General features: G+C 48.6%; 2 protein-coding genes across 2 annotated transcripts; one reads left to right on the top strand and one right to left on the bottom strand.

Moving 5' to 3' along the window:
- Nucleotides 1-343: 343 nt before the first annotated feature.
- Nucleotides 344-1,129, bottom strand: EI90DRAFT_3085810 (uncharacterized protein). The gene is made up of 3 exons (XM_039062161.1): nt 1,022-1,129; nt 786-964; nt 344-728 (listed from the first exon to the last, which is right to left on the bottom strand). The coding sequence occupies exons 2-3, from the start codon at nt 943-945 to the stop codon at nt 418-420; spliced, it is 471 nt and encodes a 156-aa protein (XP_038909296.1). The 5' UTR covers nt 946-964; nt 1,022-1,129; the 3' UTR covers nt 344-417.
- A 726-nt stretch (nt 1,130-1,855) lies between these two features.
- Nucleotides 1,856-2,250, top strand: EI90DRAFT_3085807 (uncharacterized protein). The gene is made up of 2 exons (XM_039062160.1): nt 1,856-1,912; nt 1,970-2,250. The coding sequence occupies exon 2, from the start codon at nt 1,993-1,995 to the stop codon at nt 2,227-2,229; it is 237 nt and encodes a 78-aa protein (XP_038909295.1). The 5' UTR covers nt 1,856-1,912; nt 1,970-1,992; the 3' UTR covers nt 2,230-2,250.
- Nucleotides 2,251-21,284: the final 19,034 nt, after the last annotated feature.

Here is a 21,284-nt window from a genome sequence, read left to right as displayed (position 1 = left end):
AAAGGACTTCTCTTAACTTCATGTTGTGCACCACTTTGTACTCTTTTGTTCTGGCTGGCCACCCAAATAGGTACATAAGGGTCCACGACTTGGGCAGAGCACGATATCTAACTATCGACTTGATATCGCGCTCAGACACCTGCCGGCTGATAACAACCCCGGTCAGTGTTCAATTGGCAAACTCCGCCTCCGACATTGCTTGGGCGTTTTTTCCTTAGCTTCGGTATCGGTTCCCATACAAAGCTTGATCAGATCCAATGCCGGTACTTATTCAAGTTGTTGGAAAGCGATCTGAAACATGTATTTACAACACAATCTCCTCAATCGATTTCGCAACCAACCAAAAGCAGTTCAACTAGTTATTTACAATATTAATACACTTCTCCGATCCGAGACTGAGCATACGCGACATAGCCCTTATTTTGAAGAGTTGGTCACTCCACCATCCCAAACCCAACCTTCGCACACGTATGAGGGGCACCGGCGCAGTTCGAAGTAAATTGCCGCCCAAGGTGAGACACATGTCGCAAAATGCGCATACCAGACACCTGAAGGTCCTGAATAAACTTGGTGGCACTCTCCGCTTGTTCCATTATCGTCGAACCACCTGTCAAGCCGATAGGAAATCGTAACGAAAACACCGCAAATTATAGCGCTCAGGGGTGAACCGAGGGGGATGATCGTCGTGGGGAACCCGCCCACCTGATCATTTGCCTCCAGGCAACCAGCTGTTGGGGAAAATATTCATTAAACCGGAGAAGATTTCATTTCTGACTTCGGTTCACCATTCTGGGCTGGGAGGATAACCCAATGCAATGAAGCGTGGCCGGATGACGAAGCAAGGCCGAATGGTTTTTTACTTGAGTAAGCAGCTAGTCCAAAGTGGAGCTCAGCCATGACAATCGGAAGTAGAGCGATTGGAACCAAAGTATTCCAGAATCGCATTGTTAAGGTCGGCCGACTGCTACAGATAATGTCTGTTGCATAAATAGATATACAGCCACATGAATCAAGATCTAACCTCGATCTCGAGCGAAACGCCTAGAGGACTAAGGAGAAACAGGGGGGGGCATCCTTCAGAGGCTTTATAGGAGATTCCGGTATCTTCTCAGTCTTCGAAGAGTGAAAACAATCCTCCGAACTGTTCTTGCTCGCTGCCACATCATTAATATTGCCGAAATTCCTGCCAATTGAGACATGTAGTGGCCTCACATGTGGATGTGCTTATAATAGGCCCGATACATTCAACCAGGAATAAGGTGTTTTAAAAGGAAATTTCCTCGGGGCGCGCAATCAGTATACAACACTGCTCAATTCCGGCAGGACAATGTAGCGCATATATGGTTAGAATCTGGATGCAGGCCCATGGCAGAGCGGCCATTGATGCATCCTAAATCCTACTTACCAGTACAGGGGTAAGCAGTTGGTAGCAGTTATCACGGTGGGGTTTAAATCGAACTTTCCCACGCAGATTGTATCTGGTTAGATGATGGCAAATACACGTCGCTTGCGGTCGCGAGCACATATGTCTCATCTCCTATTCAACTGCAACAACCGTTTGCAACACATCCCGATAACCATCTTCCACTCTCCAAAGATTGAGTGAGTCGTATAAAGCCTATTGAAGAATGGTTCCCCCGTTTTCTCCTCAGCCCTCTAGGTGTTCCACTCGAGACCAAGGCTCGAACTTTTTAGCCAACATACTTATCACGCCACATACATTACTTGTATAAGTAGTATTGGCCGACCCTCGCAATGCGATTCTGGGATACCTTAATTCTCATCACTCTACTTCCGATTGTCATAGTGGCTGATTTCCACCTTGGAATAGGCGCTTGGACAGACCACATGGGCAGCTTTACCGGTGCCGGCAAGGCTGAACTGCATTTGGCTATCCTCCTATCAGACCATAGTAAACCGTCGCCGGAAATGAACTTTCCTCGGGTCTAACAAATGTGTTTCCCAACAGATGGTTGCCGTCAGGCAAATCACATGGGCTCTGACTTCCCCATAGTCAGCCTCGGATCACCACTGATCATTGTGCTTTGCGGTGTGGTGATCACAATTCCCGATAAACTCGACCGCTGGAACTCCTCGGACGGAGCAAGTGGATTGTGTTACCCAACTTCAGATGGTGTCAGTGCGCATTTTATGACGTGCGGAGCATTTACGATGGCTATTTACCTTGATTCACGCTGGTGTGCGGGATTCGTGTGCAAAAGCAATTAACCAAGAAAACTTCATCGTTCCAGCCTGACACTTGGTTGTGTAAGCCAAAAACAAAATAATGCTTGAAATGATCATTACCATTTCCAACAGACTATCGGACACCACGGACACCCCAGTAGAAGGCCTTGTTAGGTACCCAAATTGAACTTTCGATCTCCAGCCTAACAGGCCTAAATGCCGATGCCTATGAACGTTCTGAGGCTGTTGAACTTTCTCTTTTGTATTGATTTGAATATGTAAAACGTTCATCACAAACACTTAGAACTAGGGCTCCTAGCGAATCGGATGATCTGGGGATATCCGCAACTGCATCCGGAAATTCACGGATCCGGTTTTGGATTTTCAGAGGAAAATATCTGCGGTTTTTAATCCGCGGATTTGCGGATTATCCGTAGTTTTATCACATGATTTATTGCTTGCAGATATGCAGGAGATCTGAGGCAAATAAGGGTGAAATTCCCCATATTTACTCTAACTCCTACTCTACTGTGGCTTGTGAGAGGATAATATCTGCGGTTTCTAGTCCGCAGATAGGCAGATTATCCATGGATTAAATATATCCCACTTTTCTAGATACCCCTCCTATGTTTCCATATTTTCTCCCAATTTTTTCAAGTCCTATCTAACCACCCAGGCCCGTTATTTCCAAATTTGGCATCTGACACCCATCCTTTGTGCCATTTTCCCCATATCTCTGTCAGTTCTCCACCAATATGGACATATTTGGTATTGTTAGAAAGCTCTCATCAGGGCCGTTCTAACGAAATATAATGTTGGAACGTATTATTTATAATCCGCGGTTGATCCGCATATCCATGGATTTCTAACCGCCGGATACGGTTTTTGTTTCAAACCTCTAAAAATCCGCGGATTCTGATCCGGATCCGGACTGATCCGATCTGCTAGGAGCCCTACTTAGAACATTCAACAATGTTGGAGAGCAGGTGCATAGCATGTATTCACTCCTATTCACACCGAAAATAGATCTATAGAGTTGACAGCCATCCCAACTTTGGGGGAAAAGTGTTACAGTTAAGCCATAACCCCAGACAGACTTGATGGATGTCTCACATGTCTTGCCTATTTCAGTTCTGTCTCAATTCATGTGGCTTTGCGACTACCTGTATGACTTGGATGTCTCTCTTGTTTCATCTCAGTATATAAGGAGTTGACCAGTGAAGACAGATTCTTCAACTGGTCAACACAGGTGTGAGGTCTTTGGGTAGCTCAGCACACAGAGCTGTAAGTGATACAAATGTGTGTAGTTTACGGTAGTGTGTAAGCAGTTACCCAGAGGTTCCCGCTTACCCATGTGACTATATGTATCTAATTACATGTGGCTTGGGGTTCAGGGCTATTGCCCTGACATTCTCCCCCCTTGCGTTGCATTTGCAACGCATACAAGGTTGATGGTGAAGAAAACAAAGTTTTAATAATTGATTTACATTGAGTTTGAAATTGTCAGGGCCCGGCCTCCGTCCGGGGGCGGCCCTACCTCAAAGCTGGACACTCGCGGTGTCCCAGGCAGCCAGGTGCTGGATCCTATCCCAAGCTCCTCAAACTCACTAAGCGGGGATTGAGTTGTCATGTATTATGGAAGGTAGCTACAACTTGCCTAAGCGGGGATTGAGTTGAGAAGAAGGGTAAGTTTCCCTATTCCCCGCTTGGCTGCTATAAAAGGAAATGTACTGTACAGTTCGTAGCGTGACTATGGGTAGAAGCCGAGCATGTTCCCGCGATGCGGAAAAGGTGTCACATGGGTTAAGGCGAGTTGCTCGCCTTGACCCACGTGATTTTTCCCACGGGTTCGCATGCGGGCTGTAGTTGTGAAAGATGGGAGGATGAGGGAAGTGGGGGGAGGTTAGGGAAGGTGGTTCTGGGGTTGTATGGTCAGGTGTGGTTGCCCTGACAGAAATTATCAATGAGTGTTTTGTTGTCGCCACTTTAAAGTGGGCGATTTTTGTACATGTCGGTGAAGGAGAGAGAAAGGGGTTAGGGAATAAGTGAGTGTGGGCCATTACTTTGAAGTGAATGGCAATACATGGGTATCGCAGGGAGAAAAGTAGTTGAGGTTGTCGAAAATGAATTTCGACCCAAAGGTTGTATGTCTTTGGTGTTCCTCACTTGTTCTGTGAGGGTTCGTGTGTAAGTGGTGTTTACACATGAGCGGTGGTGGATGTGGGTCTTTTGATGGAGTAGAGATTTCCGCAATTGTTACTTGCGGTTCCTCGCATACAGTATTGTGTGTGGGGCCTCAAGTTGGGGGAAGGTGTTTTCACAGGTGCCTCGATGGCATATTACCATGTCACTTTCCCTTTCCTCAAGGGTGGAGTTATTGCCCCAGAGGAGGGTTTTCCTCTGGGTTGTTCATCTGGACATCTGATTGCTGCATCGGATGCGATGACATAGCCTGGGCTACATTGTCGGGCTGTGGGCTCGACGAAGTGGGCGCTCCCTGGGTGGGAGCGGGTTGTTGTGTTCCTGAGCTACTTGGCTCAGGTGTGGAGTACGGTAGGTCTACCGTTCTTCCCATGGGGAAGGGTGGTCATTGGCCTGGTTGTCCAGCGTGGAGACTTGCGTCTCTTTCCCAGGATTTGGAAGCTTTCCCTTCCCGCTCCACAGTTCTTGTGGCACGTTCCTCAGGAGTCCTGAGTGGTTTGAACTGGGACTTTAGATAGGCGGCTTTGCCTAGACTTTCCCAGGAGATTTTTCCCTTGTTCTCCAGGGAATTATACTCCTCCGCGAGTCTTGCAATACTCAGGAGTCCCAAGAAGTATTTCTCGGTTTCCTTCGCTTTTTCGCGACGGGTTCTGTGTACCTTGCCGCTTTTGAAGGTGGCTTTGGCCTGTTTGTACCAGTGTACGAATTCTTTCCCACTCATGTGCCGCTTCTGACCCTGCTATTCTCCTCATGGGGAAGTTGGGGTCAATTGTTACATCAACTGGAGCTTCAACTTTGCCAAACTTGTTGAGTTCGGCGGTCTCGTATAGCATGTGGACACTTCCCTGCAGGGTAGCTTGCCCATAGGGTGCTGAGGTACTCAGCGGCCTGCCACCTCTGGCAGTGGTCCCCGTTTTAGGGTCTGCTGTTGGTTGCCTATGCTCTCCCTCTTCCCCTCGACATGGGTTTGCCCTTCTGAGGGCAGGCCCTTATGCAACCCAGACAGGGTTGCCTGCCCATGGGGTGGCGGGATAGTCGGTGCCCCACCCCTTGGTGCGCTAGTCCCCATGTGGGGTCATTGTTAGAATAGGCGGATTCGGACGACTCCGGAGTGGAATCGGAGACTTAGCGTGGAGGGACCTTGGCCTCAGCGACTCAAGCGGAGCGCTGTGCCATTGCTGTTTGTCCATTTGGTCCTTAATTTCACAGTAGGTGAGCAGGAAGTCTCTAGGGGCATTTCAGGTCGATTTCGGACTAAACCAAAACGAGTATGTACAAGCGCCGATATATATAATGGAAGGGGCAAAAGCACAAGGAGAACAAAGGGTAACCGAATCGGAACGAAGACGTCCGAACGGGAACAAAGGGTAGAAGGAGCGGAGCGGTACCAAAGGTCATAAGGCAGGACCTGTGATACGTCCGAAAGGAGGTAGGGAGGGCGAGGCCCAGAGGGGCAGGAGGATGAGGGGAAGTGGGGATGATGACTAACTGGCTAGAATAGGAAGAAGCAGTAGTCCAAATAGGGATGAGGGGAAAACGCAAGAAATACATTACAAGTGGCGAGAGTGCCGAAGGCGATCCGCGAAGCTCGGGGGTTGCGGAGCTTACGGAGGTTACGGAGGCGGGGTTGAAAGTCCGAGGGATATTGGCAATGGTGTTTACGTAGTATGAGGTCACCAATGCAATGGACTAAGACCGAGGTGGAGTCAAAGTCCGAGGTAGGGACTATGATGGAGGCTCGGAGCAAGGTACGAGCGGTGTCCAAGTGCGAAGTACGGGACAGCAGTGGAAGGTTGTAACTTGGCGGAAGGGTGGCAGAGGAGTAACAGAGGGAGGAGAGAGGGGAAAGGTAAGGGAGAAGGAGTGTGGTCAGGTCCGAAGGTGAGTATCGGAGCAGACGGGGGAAGCGTAGGAGGATGACGGGAGGGTGGAGGTGTTGTGAAGGGGGAGCGGAGTAGTAGGAGGGTGGCGAGAGGGGCGGTGTTCGGTCCGAGGTGAGTATCGGAGCGGACGGAGATAGGGTCGGAGAGGTAAGGAGGAGGTGTGTTGCCAGGACCGAAGGTGAGTATCGGAACGGCAGCGGTAGGTTATGACTCCGGAGGTGAAGAGGGTGGAGGTCCGGAAGTCGGGTCGGGGTCGGGTATGCACGGATATGACAACCGAGTCCTGCGTGCAGGGACCTTGCCGCTTTCGGAGCTGTCCCTGACATGCAATCGATGTGTTGACTGAAAAAATCAGCAAACAGACGGACTTGCTGAAGGAAATAAACTAAGCGCCCAACGATCAGCCCAAAAAGCTGATCGGATAGAGTTGCAGGAAACTCCAGGGCCCAACTATCCCCTGGAGGCCCCCCTCATGTCCCCAAGTCCAGCCCCAAAGGCAGACAAAGGGAAACAAAGGGAAGAGCCCCCGCGTTGGCTATCCGAAAAACTACTGGACTTGTTCCAGGTTCCGTCCGAATGGAGGACAGAAAGCGAAGACCAACTTCTTCTCAGGCTGAAAGCCCAAGAAGGCACGAAGATACGCCTGGAGAGCAGGATCTCCCAGAGTGCGGAAGCTCAAAAAGAACTTCCGCTGTTTACACTCCCCCATGCCATGCCAGACAAGGCAAGGTCACCAACCTCCGAGGAGGTCTCCGAGATAATGAAGAGGAGGCAAACCGAAATGAGGGAGTTCGCTGAGGATGCCTTACGGAAAAGTAAGGAAAAACCAGCGAACAGACCCCTCTATGAAAGGGAAGCACCCTCCACAACGGCCTCGCCTAAACAAAGCGAGCATGGAGGGTTCACTCCTAGAACCCCTTCTGGAACCCCCAGAAGCAGTAATGTCAACTGGGGAGAGTCACTGCTCGCCCAACCAAACTTCCTCCTGGAAAACCAGGAATCGCGCATAATAAATGCGATAAACTTGATCCAAAAAAAGATCAGGGAAATGAACCACAATAGTATGGCTCATCTAGAGATAACTCTAGAAAGAATGGCCAACGCAATCAACACATTGACTGAAAAAATCAGCAAATAGACGGACTTGCTGAAGGAAATAAACTTCTCACAAAAAAGTGAGGAAACAAATAAACACCCCTGGACCATGGTCCAGGACATAAACAGAACTCGTGAAAAATTCACGAAAAGAACCACCAGTGAAAGCACACTGGAGTATCATCAGCGACTTGACAGAGACGCTAAGGAGATCCTTCTCCCAAGGATAGGAGAAGATGATGCTGAAAGAAGGCACCGTTCAGAAATTAGGAGGAGAATTGGCACGTACCAAAGGTTTGGCCAAACGTCCACTTACGATGGACCTCTCGAACAGAGAGGTAACTCAACCACACTCTCTCAAAACAATGAGAGAATCCAAATACAACTTCAGGCAAATTCGCCTGAAACCAAAGAAACGCTGCGAGGAAGATTTCCCCCAGCGAAAACCCCCCAAAGGAGAGATCTCCATTGGATAGCAACCCCGCGAAGGCAGGGGAGCAAGAGGAGTACCTGGAGAAATGGTATGAAAAAGCCATAAGAATGGCCAAAGTGAGAATACTCACTCCCTACCCAGAAGGAGTGAAGCCTGAAGCCCTGAAAAATGGGCCGGCATTCCCTGACAAGAAATGGTCAGGGGAGAACGACATGGAATTGTTCTGGCAGTGGTTCACAGAACTACTGGGATTCCTCGCTTCGCAAGGATGCAAAGGTCCCCAATTTGACAAAGTCCATCTGGACTCCTTGATTCGTGGATTAGGGGGACCCGCGTTCGACCTCAGAATAAGACTCTGAGACAAAACTCTCCTCAGAGGAGACGAGGGCATGTTCCTCGAAGTTCTCAACATATTGATGAGAACTTTCATTGAAGCCTCTGCTGTGTTGAACGCAACAAAGAAGTACCGCAACGTGAAATACGAAGCGGAAAAAGGCCTAAAACAGTTCTACCTAGAACTGTCCAAAGCAGCATCCCAGATGGTGACACCGCCAGACCAGGTGTCCTTCAATGCCAGGTTCCTAAACTACATTCCCCTCGAATGGAAGAGGGAAATGATTGCTCATGATAGAATCAGAGCAGACTTCTCCTCAAACGAGATGTTAAAAGCAATATCTCGTGTAGACGAGATAATTGACAGGCTGAAGATGTCTTCAGCCTACAAATCAGGATACTATACCCGAACAACTACCACAGCAACCACAAGCCACAGCAGAGCCCTCCCATCAGGAAAGAAGGCTGAAGAGCTGAAACCCAGATGGAAAGAGGATACATCCTCGAAAAACTCGAGGAAAACCGAACAAAAGTCAGTTCCAATTTGCGGCAAATGCGGCAAAATAGGGCAAACAAAAGATTGCCCGAGACACAATGCAATGAGCGAAGAAAAACCAAGGCGCATAGCCACCATGGAGATCGCGACCACAACAGAAGAAGAGTCAGAAGACTCATCAAATGAAAAACCTGAGAACAACTCTGGTAACTCCGGAGCATCAAGCTTCAAAGTAGAGGACCCATATGAAGGACCTCAATACTCACCCGACTCAGAGGGTGAGGAAGTCAATGTTGGGACCATAAGGATGGGCCCAATGTCAGTCGTCGATCATGACAACATAAATTACAAAATCAAACTGGCTGTAGCACGCCAGTTAGAAAACATGGCAGACGAAAAAGTCGCTGAAGCCTTGGTGGAAGCACCAAGAAAAGACACCTTGGGGAAATACACCAAAGTACCCAAGGAAAACAAGGAGAAAGGGAAGAAGGACCAGAAGTCCATTGAAACCCAGTCCCCCTTGTTTGATGCAAAATTCCGCATCTCAAAAGATGCGGGAAAATACCCCACAAACAGACCGCTCTCAACAAAGAGAATGCTGACAGCTCACATAAAAATAGCAGGCATAAAAGCCTATGCGCTATTCGACAGTGGAGCTGAAATGGACACTATATCGCTGGGCTTTGTCTGTGCAGTCCACATCCCAATTCTCCAATTGGAGAACCCAGTCGTCCTTCAAATGGGGACGAAAGGAACAAGATCACAGATCCTGTTCAGAACAAACGTGGACGTTGAGATTAATGGCCACGTAGAAAAACACTACTTCGATGTAATTAACATCAATAGATATGACACCATATTTGGCACCCCCTGGTTAAACAAAAACCAGGTAAGCTTAGACTTCCAGTCCCACAAAGTGAGAACGGTGAACAAGGGCAACATAGATACCCTTGGAGTAAGCGAAGACCATGTGATGAGATCACATGGATGGAAAACTCGAGCAAGAGCTCGAGAACAACCAAAAAAAGAAGCCCCCCTGACAGGGAGGCAGGATTGAAACACACCTCAGGGTAATTGAAAGAAAGGTTGGCCCTCTCCTAGTCCGGAAGGACTAGAACTTCCAGACATACCACATCTGGAAGGTCTCTCCATGAACAACCCTGAGTTCGAAATACTCAGGGAGTGGTGGAGAGAGAAATTCGAAACCGTAATGGTGCCAGCACCATTAGAAATGCCTCCCTTGAGGGAGGTGAACCATTGAATCCTGTTGAAGGATCCGAACAAGAAATTTCGGGAAAACACCCCGAGATGTCCTGCAGCACTGCAGGAAGCACTAGCGACCAAAATAGATCACTATGTAAAAGCAGGATGGTGGTATCCTGCGAACAGCGAGCGAGCATGCCCGCTACTGTGTATCCGCAAAGCAGATGGATCTTTGTGCATGGTAATAGATGCGAGGAATTGTAACTCAAACACAATCCTCGACGTCACACCAATGCCAGAAATGCGACTGATCCAAGAATCAGTTGCCAGAGCAACATACTGATCCAAGATCGATATGTCAGATGCATACGAACAAATACACGTGGATCCAGACGATGTCCATAGGACGACATTCTCTACACCCCATGGGACATACAACTCGAACACGATGCAGCAAGGAGACTGCAACGCTCCCTGCACCTTCCAGCACACGCTTACCTGGGAACTACGAGGAGAAGTAGGCAGACACCTACACATCTGGTTCGACGATATATTCACCAGCACAAGCTCGGTGGAGAACCACAATAAAGCATTATTGTGGTTGTTCACTCACCTAAAGGGGGCGAAATTCTACATAAGCCGGAAAAAATTCCAGCCATTTGCCCCAATCCTAGACGTTCTAGGAAGCCGTGTGGACGAACAAGGCATCCACGCTCAAGCGGATAAAATGGAAAAAATCCACAACTGGCGAGAGCCAGTAGACCACACAGGAGTCCTAAGATTCCTGGGAATGGTAGAATATCTATCGATATTCATGCCAAACATCAGTGGCTACACAGGACCACTGCAAACAATCTGCTCAAACAAGCAGACATTCAGGTGGACACCACTCCACCAGAAATGCTTTGACAAGATCAAACGTCTAGCATGCAGGGCTCCGATCCTGAAGCCTGTCCAGTGGAATCCACCAGAAAGCCTCTCAGAAGAAGAGAGGACCAAACTCCATGTCTGGGTCATATGCATGCCCAGCAGGCATGGGTGCACTAATTGGACAAGGCGAAAAGTGGCAGACTTGCCGCCTGGCCGCATTCATGTCCAAAAAGTTCACCAACACACAACGTAGGTACTTCACCTATGAGCTCGAGGCACTGGGTGTCCTCAAAGCACTCATGAGATGGCAAGATGATCTCCAGTCGTTCCCTCACATTTTGTAATGTGAGGTACTCGTCCAGGTGGATGAGGTCGTTGCAATTTCCTAGGGGTTCCCATGTGGTGTCCCCTAGCCCCATTTAACCTTGAACCAGAGTTCATCGTGAACCCACGTGTGGTTTAAGATTTCGTGAACTACTGCTTCGCAATCGGGGTCTTCCCCAAAATCGTAAAATATGTTTACTTCCCTATTTGGGAAGGTTTCTTGGTCATTCGGTTCGTGAGGTGTGAGCTAGGATACGTGGAATCTTGGGTGGATTCCACGTTGTTCAAGTTGTGGTGGCAACTTGAGGACGTAGTTTGACATCTCTGGAAATGTTTCCAGAATTTCATAAGGCCCTATATACAGGGGCTTTAGTTTGCCTGCCCTCCCTTTGGGTAGGTTCAGCTTGTCCGTGGATAAGTATGCAAGCTCACCTTTTTTCAAAGGCAGGTCTGGGCATCTTTTCTTATTCACCTGGATTGTTTGAGTGGCGCAATTGTGTATTATCACATCATGTGCTGCCATAAGGTTTTCCTTCGCCTTTTGGGCGAAGTCGTTTACTCCCGGGTAGTCCGAGGGTGGTGCTGTTAGGCACATCTTTGGCATGTGGCCATAGATTAATTCAAATGGGGCAAATCCTGTCGATATGTTCAAGCTCGCATTGATCACGAATTCTGCCATCGACAGCTTCGCTGCCCAGTTGTGTTGATCTGGTCTGACCATCGTGCATAGTATCTGTACTACTTTTTGTATCATTCTTTCCGCTTGGCTGTCACCTTGTGGGTGGAATGCAGCCGTGAATTTCAACTGCACACCGAGTATTCGGTGTAGTTTGCACCAAAATTTTGATGTGAATTTTGAGTCTCGATCTGATATGATCGAGTGTGGTAGACCATGAAGTCTTACAACTTTGCAAAGGAATATGAACTCTAGTTCTAATGCGTTCATTGTTGTTTTTATTGGAATTAGGTCCATGTTGGACGTCAACCTGCAGATGATTACCCAGAGGCAATCATATTCCAAGCTTGTTGGGAATGGACCTGTGAAGTCCATGGCTATTGACAACCATGGTGTTTCCAGGGTCGGGAGTGGGTGAAGCAGTCCAGGGTTTCTCCTGGTGCTTTTCATTGTTGTTTGGCAAGTTCCACAAGACCTGCAGAACTTGTGGGTGTCCTTCCTCATCGACTTCCACCAGAAGTATCGATGGAGGGTTTCCACTGTTTTCTTGGATCCTAAGTGTCCAAGTGTTTTGTGGATGTTTTCGAGGATTATTCCTTGAATGGACTTCCTTTCGTAGTTCCCTTTCGGGACTACTATTTGTGTCGTTCCTCCTTCGCCAAGTCGGGTTATCAGTCCATCTTTTATGGAGAATTTTTTGAAATTCCCTGGGTTCTCTAGGATTTCCTGGTGGATCTGGCTTTGCAAGTATTCAGATTTTATTGCCTCAATGAGGTCTTTTCCTTTGAATTGTTTTTGAGGGTTCTCTTCTGGAATTATGATTTCTTCCAGGTTTTGGGTGCTCCCCCCTAGAGCTTCCTCTAGGGTATTTCTCGCACATATTGCTGCAAGTCTCTTTTTCTCTGAGTTTTTACTCAGGGTACTGCTTAGCAGCAGTTCTTCATATTCCTCGATTCTGTCAGGGATAATGTCTTCTGCATTTTTATCCAGATGGATATCTGCCAACATGTAGTCGTCGAAATGCAGATCCTTGTCTGTTGATATAGTACCGTGAAAGTGCATCTGCCACTTTGTTCTTGTGGCCTTCCCACACCTCCTCTCACCCCTCATGCCACCTCCACTCCTCCATCCTTCTCCTATCCTATCTCCATCCGCTCCGATACTCACCTTGGACTGAACACCACACCTCTCCCACTCCTCCTCGTCCTCTTCACAACACCTCCACCCTTCCATCATTCTCCTACCCTTCGCCCGTCTGCTCCGATACTCACCTTCGAACCTGACACCTTTCCTCTCCTCCACTCCCTCCCCTTTCCTCTTTCCTCTCTCTTCCCTCTGGCCCTCTTCTGCTGACCTTCTGCCAAGTTGCAACCTTCCGCTGCTGTCCCATACCTCGTACTCGGACACCGCTCGTACCTTCACTCCGAGACTCCGTCATAGTTCCTACCTCGAACTTTGACTCCACCTCAGCTTTAGTCCATTGCATTGGTGACCTCATACTATGTAAACACCATTGCCAATATTCCTCAGACTTTCAACCCTGCCTCCATAATCTCTGTAAGCTCTGCAACCTCCGAGCTCCATGGATCATCTTCGGCACTTTCGCCACTTGTAATGTATCTTTTGCATTTCCCCCTCATCCCTATTTGGACTGCTGCTTCTTCCCATTCTAGCCAGTTAGTCATCATCCCCACTTCACCTCACCCTCCTGCCCCTCTGGGCCTCGCCCTCCCTATCTCCTTTCGGATGTACCACAGGTTCTGCCCTATGACCTTTGGTACCGCTCCACTTCCACCATCCCTTTGTTCCCGTTCAGACACCTTTGTTCCGATTCGGACCCCCTTTGTTTCCCTTGCACTTTCACCCCCTCCATTATATACCAGCGCTTGTACATACTCGTTTTAGTCCCTTAGTCTAAAATCGACCTGAAATGCCCCCTAGAGACTTCCTGCTCACCGCCTATGAAATTAAGGACCAAATGGACAAACAGCAATGGCACAGCGCTCCGCTTGAGTCACTGAGGCCAAGGTCCCTCCTTGATAAGTCTCCGGTTCCCCTCCGGAATTGTCCACCCTTGCCCAGTTCTAACACCACCTGCACTTGGACTTGCATCCTTTGGGGTTTTTGACACAGTGGCCCTGTGTAGCCACTGACGTTTGGCATGAATATCAATATATATTCTACCATTCCCAGGAATCGTAGGACTCCTGTGGTCTACTAGCTCTTGCCAGTTGCAGATTTTCCCCACCTTGTCTGCTTGAGCATGGATGCCTTGTTCATCCACACAGCTTCCTAGAACATCTAGGATTGGAGCAAATGGCTGGAATTTCTTCCGGCTTATATAGAACTTTGCCCCCTTGAGGTGAGTAAACAACCCCAATAATGCTTTATTGTGGTTCTCCACCGAGCTTGTGCTGGTGAAGATGTCGTCGAACCAGACGTGTAGGCATCTGTGTCACAAATGTCTTTCCTTAGAGGATAGGTCGATCGCTATCCAGGTGATGCTGTCAGGTGGAGCTCAGTGTTCCAGGTCATCCAACGGTGGGTTGGAGACAGACTGGAGGTGGGGCGGAGCTCCGAGGGTGATGGGGTGTTGAAGGGACTCAGCTTCAGCGACTTGGAATGGAGCGCTGTGCCCGGTACGTTCTTGTTGTCCCCATTTGTCAGGGGAGCTGGCGATGGAGGAACCGAGGCCACCAGCAGAAGGGGGCTGGAGGCCCCCCCCTCACGACTTAATGGAGGAGGCATTAGCGAGGGTCAATCATTTGTCATGCGATTCATTGGGTGTTATACCAAGGCATCTCTGGGAGCGCCTGTTACTCAGTTCTTAGGAGCGGCAGATGAGTGGGACATGATAGACATCCTGGAGGAGGTTTTGGAGGGCTGAAGACTGTTTATATTATAACTGGAGGAACTATTTACTAGAGGGGTATGCACGTACATATAGCGGAAACAATTGGATCCGAAGGTAAACAAAGGTTACCGAGGGGAAGGGGAAGTAAATAGAAAGAAGTCCACAAGACAAATAGGAATAGGCGAAAAGCCTGAATTATGTCTGAGGTTTTGTGGAGTGAGAGAAATAAAAGCCAACTGAATGGCAAGGTCTGAAAGTGTCTATGAACAAGCAGGGAACTACAGAGAAAGACATCTGGAAAGGTCCGGAGCCCGGAAGTTGTAGTCCGGAAGATTGGGGTTGTAGAAAATATCAAATGATAAAACAATAAGATTAACAAGACCAGAGGTAATATAGGAATGAGGAGGTACCAGAGGTGTGGAGACCGGAGGTAGGAAGGAGGGTGGAATGACAAGTTGGGATTCATCAACAACGAGCAAGCCCATCTCCTTCAAACAAGGGGTCCGAGGAGGTGGAGGTATGGTGGTGGAGGTCTGGAGGTGATGCAGATGTAGGTGGGTGGCAGAGCGGGAGAGAGTCGAAAGAGGAGGTAGTCCTAAGGTCATTGGCATCAACCAGAGGTAGCAGAGAGAGATTGGGAGGGCTAGTGGAGGTCATAGGAGTCGTGTATGGATAGAGCAGAGCGTGGTGGAAGATCCAGGATATGACAGTCTGCCTGCTTCTCCTTGTAGTTCCCTGTTATAGGAATGGACCTAGAATCTTATGGTCCGTGACTATGAACAATCAAACCTTTGGTCCCTGCACCTTTATTTCATTGTCAAACCCCATGCCAAGCTTTCCCACTGGGTTTTGGTGCTGGCTGGGGAATTTGTTGAGTTTCAAGGGACTTCCCTTGACCATTGTGACTTTTATATTAGATAGTTAGAAGTCATATGATGTGTAAGGCAGATGCCGAAAAATGTCTTTCCTCATCAAAATACATAACCCCAAAACCTTGTACCATGATTGTAACTGCCACCATTGTGTCACCACTGTGAACCTTCCCTGTAACATTTGACTTGACCCATATCGATGTCTACATCGATATTCTTACAATCTGTAAGAAGGTGAGTGCTCAAACACCGGACCTCACTCTTCCTGCTCCCACCCCCCACTGGGTGGAGAAGAGACTCAGGCAGCCCCAGGATGCCTGGCCACGTACCCGCGGGCCCAAATTCCCATGGTCACTCACTACCGTGCACTGGTCAATCAACCTACCTGTCCCAACTGTCATATCCCGGAATCCCAACCCCGCGCACTCCCACCACACCACACCTTCCTAACAACTTCACCATCCCCTACACCATGCCTCCCCACTCCCCAAGTCACCTTCCCTCCTGATTGTCTCAGCTCCAGTTCTGGTTGCGGCACACCGAACCTTGGCCACTCCCATCCCAGAAGCTCGGTCCCGAGTCGGAACATTCGGAGACCCTGGATTTGCTCCGATATCCCGACGGGCCTCCGGCATCCCGTGACATACCCTTAAACCCTTCCTCCACCCATTTCATCTACCTGAGCCACCCAACATCCTTCGGATATGCAACTCCGCTTTCGGAGTTACCCGCATCCTTCGGTGATCTCACCCACGTCATCACTTATTAGTCACCTTCCATTCTTAGCACGACTATCTTCTTCTTATCATTCAGTCAGCTAACCCCCCCTTACCCATTTCTCGTTCCCATTCATTTTCCGGCCTCTTACTCTGCCCTCCTTGGTCCGACACCTCAGTTCCCCATTAAAGATATCGTTCGGTACCTCTCGGTATCATTTGGTGTTGTCCCATTTGTCATTTGGACTTTGACTAAGTCCTTTCCATTCCCCTTTATAAGTACCCGTAGATTAGAACCTGTAGTTCCTCAGTTCTAATCTCAACTAAAATGCCACCCAAAGTCCCTCTGAGTGAATCCTGTTCCCATTCTACAAGATACCTCAGACATAAGAAATACAAGGACTAACTGAGACGTAACGGAGACAGCGCTCCCTCCGAGTCGCTGAGGCTGCGTCCTTCTTAGAGCCTCTTGTACCATCCAGCAGAACCGGGCTCCCTGAGAAGCTTTGGTCCACTACCAGAGCTCTCGGACCCCCCTCTAGTTGAGCCCTGCCTGCATTTGGACTCATGCATTTACCCCTACGACTCGGGTTTTTGACACCAACAAATCCCGCTACTGGTACGCTCCCCTGAGCGCCAAGTAACTGATAGTCGACCACTGGGCTACTCCCACAAGGAGTGCCAACTACCCACACTACCGGTATGCTCATATGAGCGCCAAGTCACCACTAGCCAACTGTTAGGTGGCTCCCTCAAGGAGCCCCCACTATACCCACTGCCAGTACGCTTCTCGGAGTGCCAAGTTACCGTTAGCAGACCACCACACCTGCTGCCGGTATGCTCCTCGGAGTGCCAAGTTACCATTAGTACACCTGGCCTCGGAACTCCTCCTGCTCTCCCCTCAACGGCTACACAGCCACCTCCACCCGTGAGCAGAACAGCTCAGGTTGGGTTACCTGGAACCCATTCCTGTAACATTCCCAGGTCAATGTGCACTGGAAAGTACAGGGAGTGTTGCAGTCTCCTTGCTGCATCATGTTTGAGTTGTACATCCTGTGGGGCATAGAGAACGTCATCCTATGGATGTTGTCTGGATCCATGTGTAGTTGTTCATACGCATCCGACATATCGATCTTGGATCGGTATGTTGCTCTGGTGACTGATTCTTGGATCAGTCACATGTCTGGCATTGGTGTGACGTCAAGAATCATGTTCAAATTATGATTTCTCATGTTGATTACCATGTGCAAAGATCCATCTGCTTTGCGGATACACAGTAGCGGGCATGCTCGCTCGCTGTTCGCAGGATACCACCATCCTGCTTTTACATAGTGATCTATTTTGGTCGCTAGTGCTTCCTGCAGTGCTGCAGGACATCTCGGGGTGTTTTCCCGAAATTTCTTGTTCGGATCCTTCAACAGGATTCAATGGTTCACCTCCCTCAAGGGAGGCATTTCTAATGGTGCTGGCACCATTACGGTTTCGAATTTCTCTCTCCACCACTCCCTGAGTATTTCGAACTCAGGGTTGTTCATGGAGAGACCTTCCAGATGTGGTATGTCTGGAAGTTCTAGTCCTTCCGGACTAGGAGAGGGCCAACCTTTCTTTCAATTACCCTGAGGTGTGTTTCAATCCTGCCTCCCTGTCAGGGGGGCTTCTTTTTTTGGTTGTTCTCGAGCTCTTGCTCGAGTTTTCCATCCATGTGATCTCATCACATGGTCTTCGCTTACTCCAAGGGTATCTATGTTGCCCTTGTTCACCGTTCTCACTTTGTGGGACTGGAAGTCTAAGCTTACCTGGTTTTTGTTTAACCAGGGGGTGCCAAATATGGTGTCATATCTATTGATGTTAATTACATCGAAGTAGTGTTTTTCTACGTGGCCATTAATCTCAACGTCCACGTTTGTTCTGAACAGGATCTGTGATCTTGTTCCTTTCGTCCCCATTTGAAGGACGACTGGGTTCTCCAATTGGAGAATTGGGATGTGGACTGCACAGACAAAGCCCAGCGATATAGTGTCCATTTCAGCTCCACTGTCGAATAGCGCATAGGCTTTTATGCCTGCTATTTTTATGTGAGCTGTCAGCATTCTCTTTGTTGAGAGCGGTCTGTTTGTGGGGTATTTTCCCGCATCTTTTGAGATGCGGAATTTTGCATCAAACAAGGGGGACTGGGTTTCAATGGACTTCTGGTCCTTCTTCCCTTTCTCCTTGTTTTCCTTGGGTACTTTGGTGTATTTCCCCAAGGTGTCTTTTCTTGGTGCTTCCACCAAGGCTTCAGCGACTTTTTCGTCTGCCATGTTTTCTAACTGGCGTGCTACAGCCAGTTTGATTTTGTAATTTATGTTGTCATGATCGACGACTGACATTGGGCCCATCCTTATGGTCCCAACATTGACTTCCTCACCCTCTGAGTCGGGTGAGTATTGAGGTCCTTCATATGGGTCCTCTACTTTGAAGCTTGATGCTCCGGAGTTACCAGAGTTGTTCTCAGGTTTTTCATTTGATGAGTCTTCTGACTCTTCTTCTGTTGTGGTCGCGATCTCCATGGTGGCTATGCGCCTTGGTTTTTCTTCGCTCATTGCATTGTGTCTCGGGCAATCTTTTGTTTGCCCTATTTTGCCGCATTTGCCGCAAATTGGAACTGACTTTTGTTCGGTTTTCCTCGAGTTTTTCGAGGATGTATCCTCTTTCCATCTGGGTTTCAGCTCTTCAGCCTTCTTTCCTGATGGGAGGGCTCTGCTGTGGCTTGTGGTTGCTGTGGTAGTTGTTCGGGTATAGTATCCTGATTTGTAGGCTGAAGACATCTTCAGCCTGTCAATTATCTCGTCTACACGAGATATTGCTTTTAACATCTCGTTTGAGGAGAAGTCTGCTCTGATTCTATCATGAGCAATCATTTCCCTCTTCCATTCGAGGGGAATGTAGTTTAGGAACCTGGCATTGAAGGACACCTGGTCTGGCGGTGTCACCATCTGGGATGCTGCTTTGGACAGTTCTAGGTAGAACTGTTTTAGGCCTTTTTCCGCTTCGTATTTCACGTTGCGGTACTTCTTTGTTGCGTTCAACACAGCAGAGGCTTCAATGAAAGTTCTCATCAATATGTTGAGAACTTCGAGGAACATGCCCTCGTCTCCTCTGAGGAGAGTTTTGTCTCAGAGTCTTATTCTGAGGTCGAACGCGGGTCCCCCTAATCCACGAATCAAGGAGTCCAGATGGACTTTGTCAAATTGGGGACCTTTGCATCCTTGCGAAGCGAGGAATCCCAGTAGTTCTGTGAACCACTGCCAGAACAATTCCATGTCGTTCTCCCCTGACCATTTCTTGTCAGGGAATGCCGGCCCATTTTTCAGGGCTTCAGGCTTCACTCCTTCTGGGTAGGGAGTGAGTATTCTCACTTTGGCCATTCTTATGGCTTTTTCATACCATTTCTCCAGGTACTCCTCTTGCTCCCCTGCCTTCGCGGGGTTGCTATCCAATGGAGATCTCTCCTTTGGGGGGGTTTTCGCTGGGGGAAATCTTCCTCGCAGCGTTTCTTTGGTTTCAGGCGAATTTGCCTGAAGTTGTATTTGGATTCTCTCATTGTTTTGAGAGAGTGTGGTTGAGTTACCTCTCTGTTCGAGAGGTCCATCGTAAGTGGACGTTTGGCCAAACCTTTGGTACGTGCCAATTCTCCTCCTAATTTCTGAACGGTGCCTTCTTTCAGCATCATCTTCTCCTATCCTTGGGAGAAGGATCTCCTTAGCGTCTCTGTCAAGTCGCTGATGATACTCCAGTGTGCTTTCACTGGTGGTTCTTTTCGTGAATTTTTCACGAGTTCTGTTTATGTCCTGGACCATGGTCCAGGGGTGTTTATTTGTTTCCTCACTTTTTTGTGAGAAGTTTATTTCCTTCAGCAAGTCCGTCTATTTGCTGATTTTTTCAGTCAATGTGTTGATTGCGTTGGCCATTCTTTCTAGAGTTATCTCTAGATGAGCCATACTATTGTGGTTCATTTCCCTGATCTTTTTTTGGATCAAGTTTATCGCATTTATTATGCGCGATTCCTGGTTTTCCAGGAGGAAGTTTGGTTGGGCGAGCAGTGACTCTCCCCAGTTGACATTACTGCTTCTGGGGGTTCCAGAAGGGGTTCTAGGAGTGAACCCTCCATGCTCGCTTTGTTTAGGCGAGGCCGTTGTGGAGGGTGCTTCCCTTTCATAGAGGGGTCTGTTCGCTGGTTTTTCCTTACTTTTCCGTAAGGCATCCTCAGCGAACTCCCTCATTTCGGTTTGCCTCCTCTTCATTATCTCGGAGACCTCCTCGGAGGTTGGTGACCTTGCCTTGTCTGGCATGGCATGGGGGAGTGTAAACAGCGGAAGTTCTTTTGGAGCTTCCACACTCTGGGAGATCCTGCTCTCAGGGCATATCTTCGCACCTTCTCAGGCTGAAAGCCTGAGAAGAAGTTGGTCTTCGCTTTCCATCCTCCATTCGGACGGAACCTGGAACAAGTCCAGTAGTTTTTCGGATAGCCGACATGGGGGCTCTTCCCTTTGTTTCCCTTTGTCTGCCTTTGAGGCTTGACTTGGGGACATGAGGGAGGACTCCAGGGGATAGTTGGGCCCTGGAGTTTCCTGTGACTCTATCCGATCAGCTTTTTGGGCTGATTGTTTGGCACTTATGCGTTTATTGCGCAAGTCAATCACCTCGTGAGGAGGTGAGGGATCTTCCCCAGCTTGGGTTAGATTGGTATGTTGTGGAGTTCTAGGGGTATTAGGCCCCGCACTTACTCCATGTAAGTTTCTAAAACCTTCAGGGGCCAGCCCTGAGGTGGTTGCTAATGCCAGATCGTGTTGATCCTTGTCGTCATCTGACGATGGCTGTTGGTTTGCATCTCCCATGATGGGAGATTGCAGTTTCTTAATAAACTGCTCGTTTCTTCTTAGCATCGCTGCAGATGCGACTTTGCCCTTGCAGGCGTGTTTAGGTGCCATAGGCGCTACCAAGTCAGATGTTAAGATTGGATAGTTTTTGTGGGTTGGGTTGTAAAACACACCTCATACACTTAAAAAAGTGTGAGGTCTCAGGGTAGCTCAGCACACAGAGCCGTTGTTGTGGGGACAACTCCGTGTACCGCAAAAAGTCGGGTTCTGCGGAATTTGGT

Source organism: Cantharellus anzutake (genome assembly GCF_015039405.1).
Source record: "Cantharellus anzutake strain C23 chromosome Unknown EI90scaffold_113, whole genome shotgun sequence".
Lineage (NCBI taxonomy): Eukaryota > Fungi > Basidiomycota > Agaricomycetes > Cantharellales > Hydnaceae > Cantharellus > Cantharellus anzutake.
Note: the sequence above shows the minus strand (reverse complement) of the source record. Positions and strands in the feature narration are given on the sequence as shown.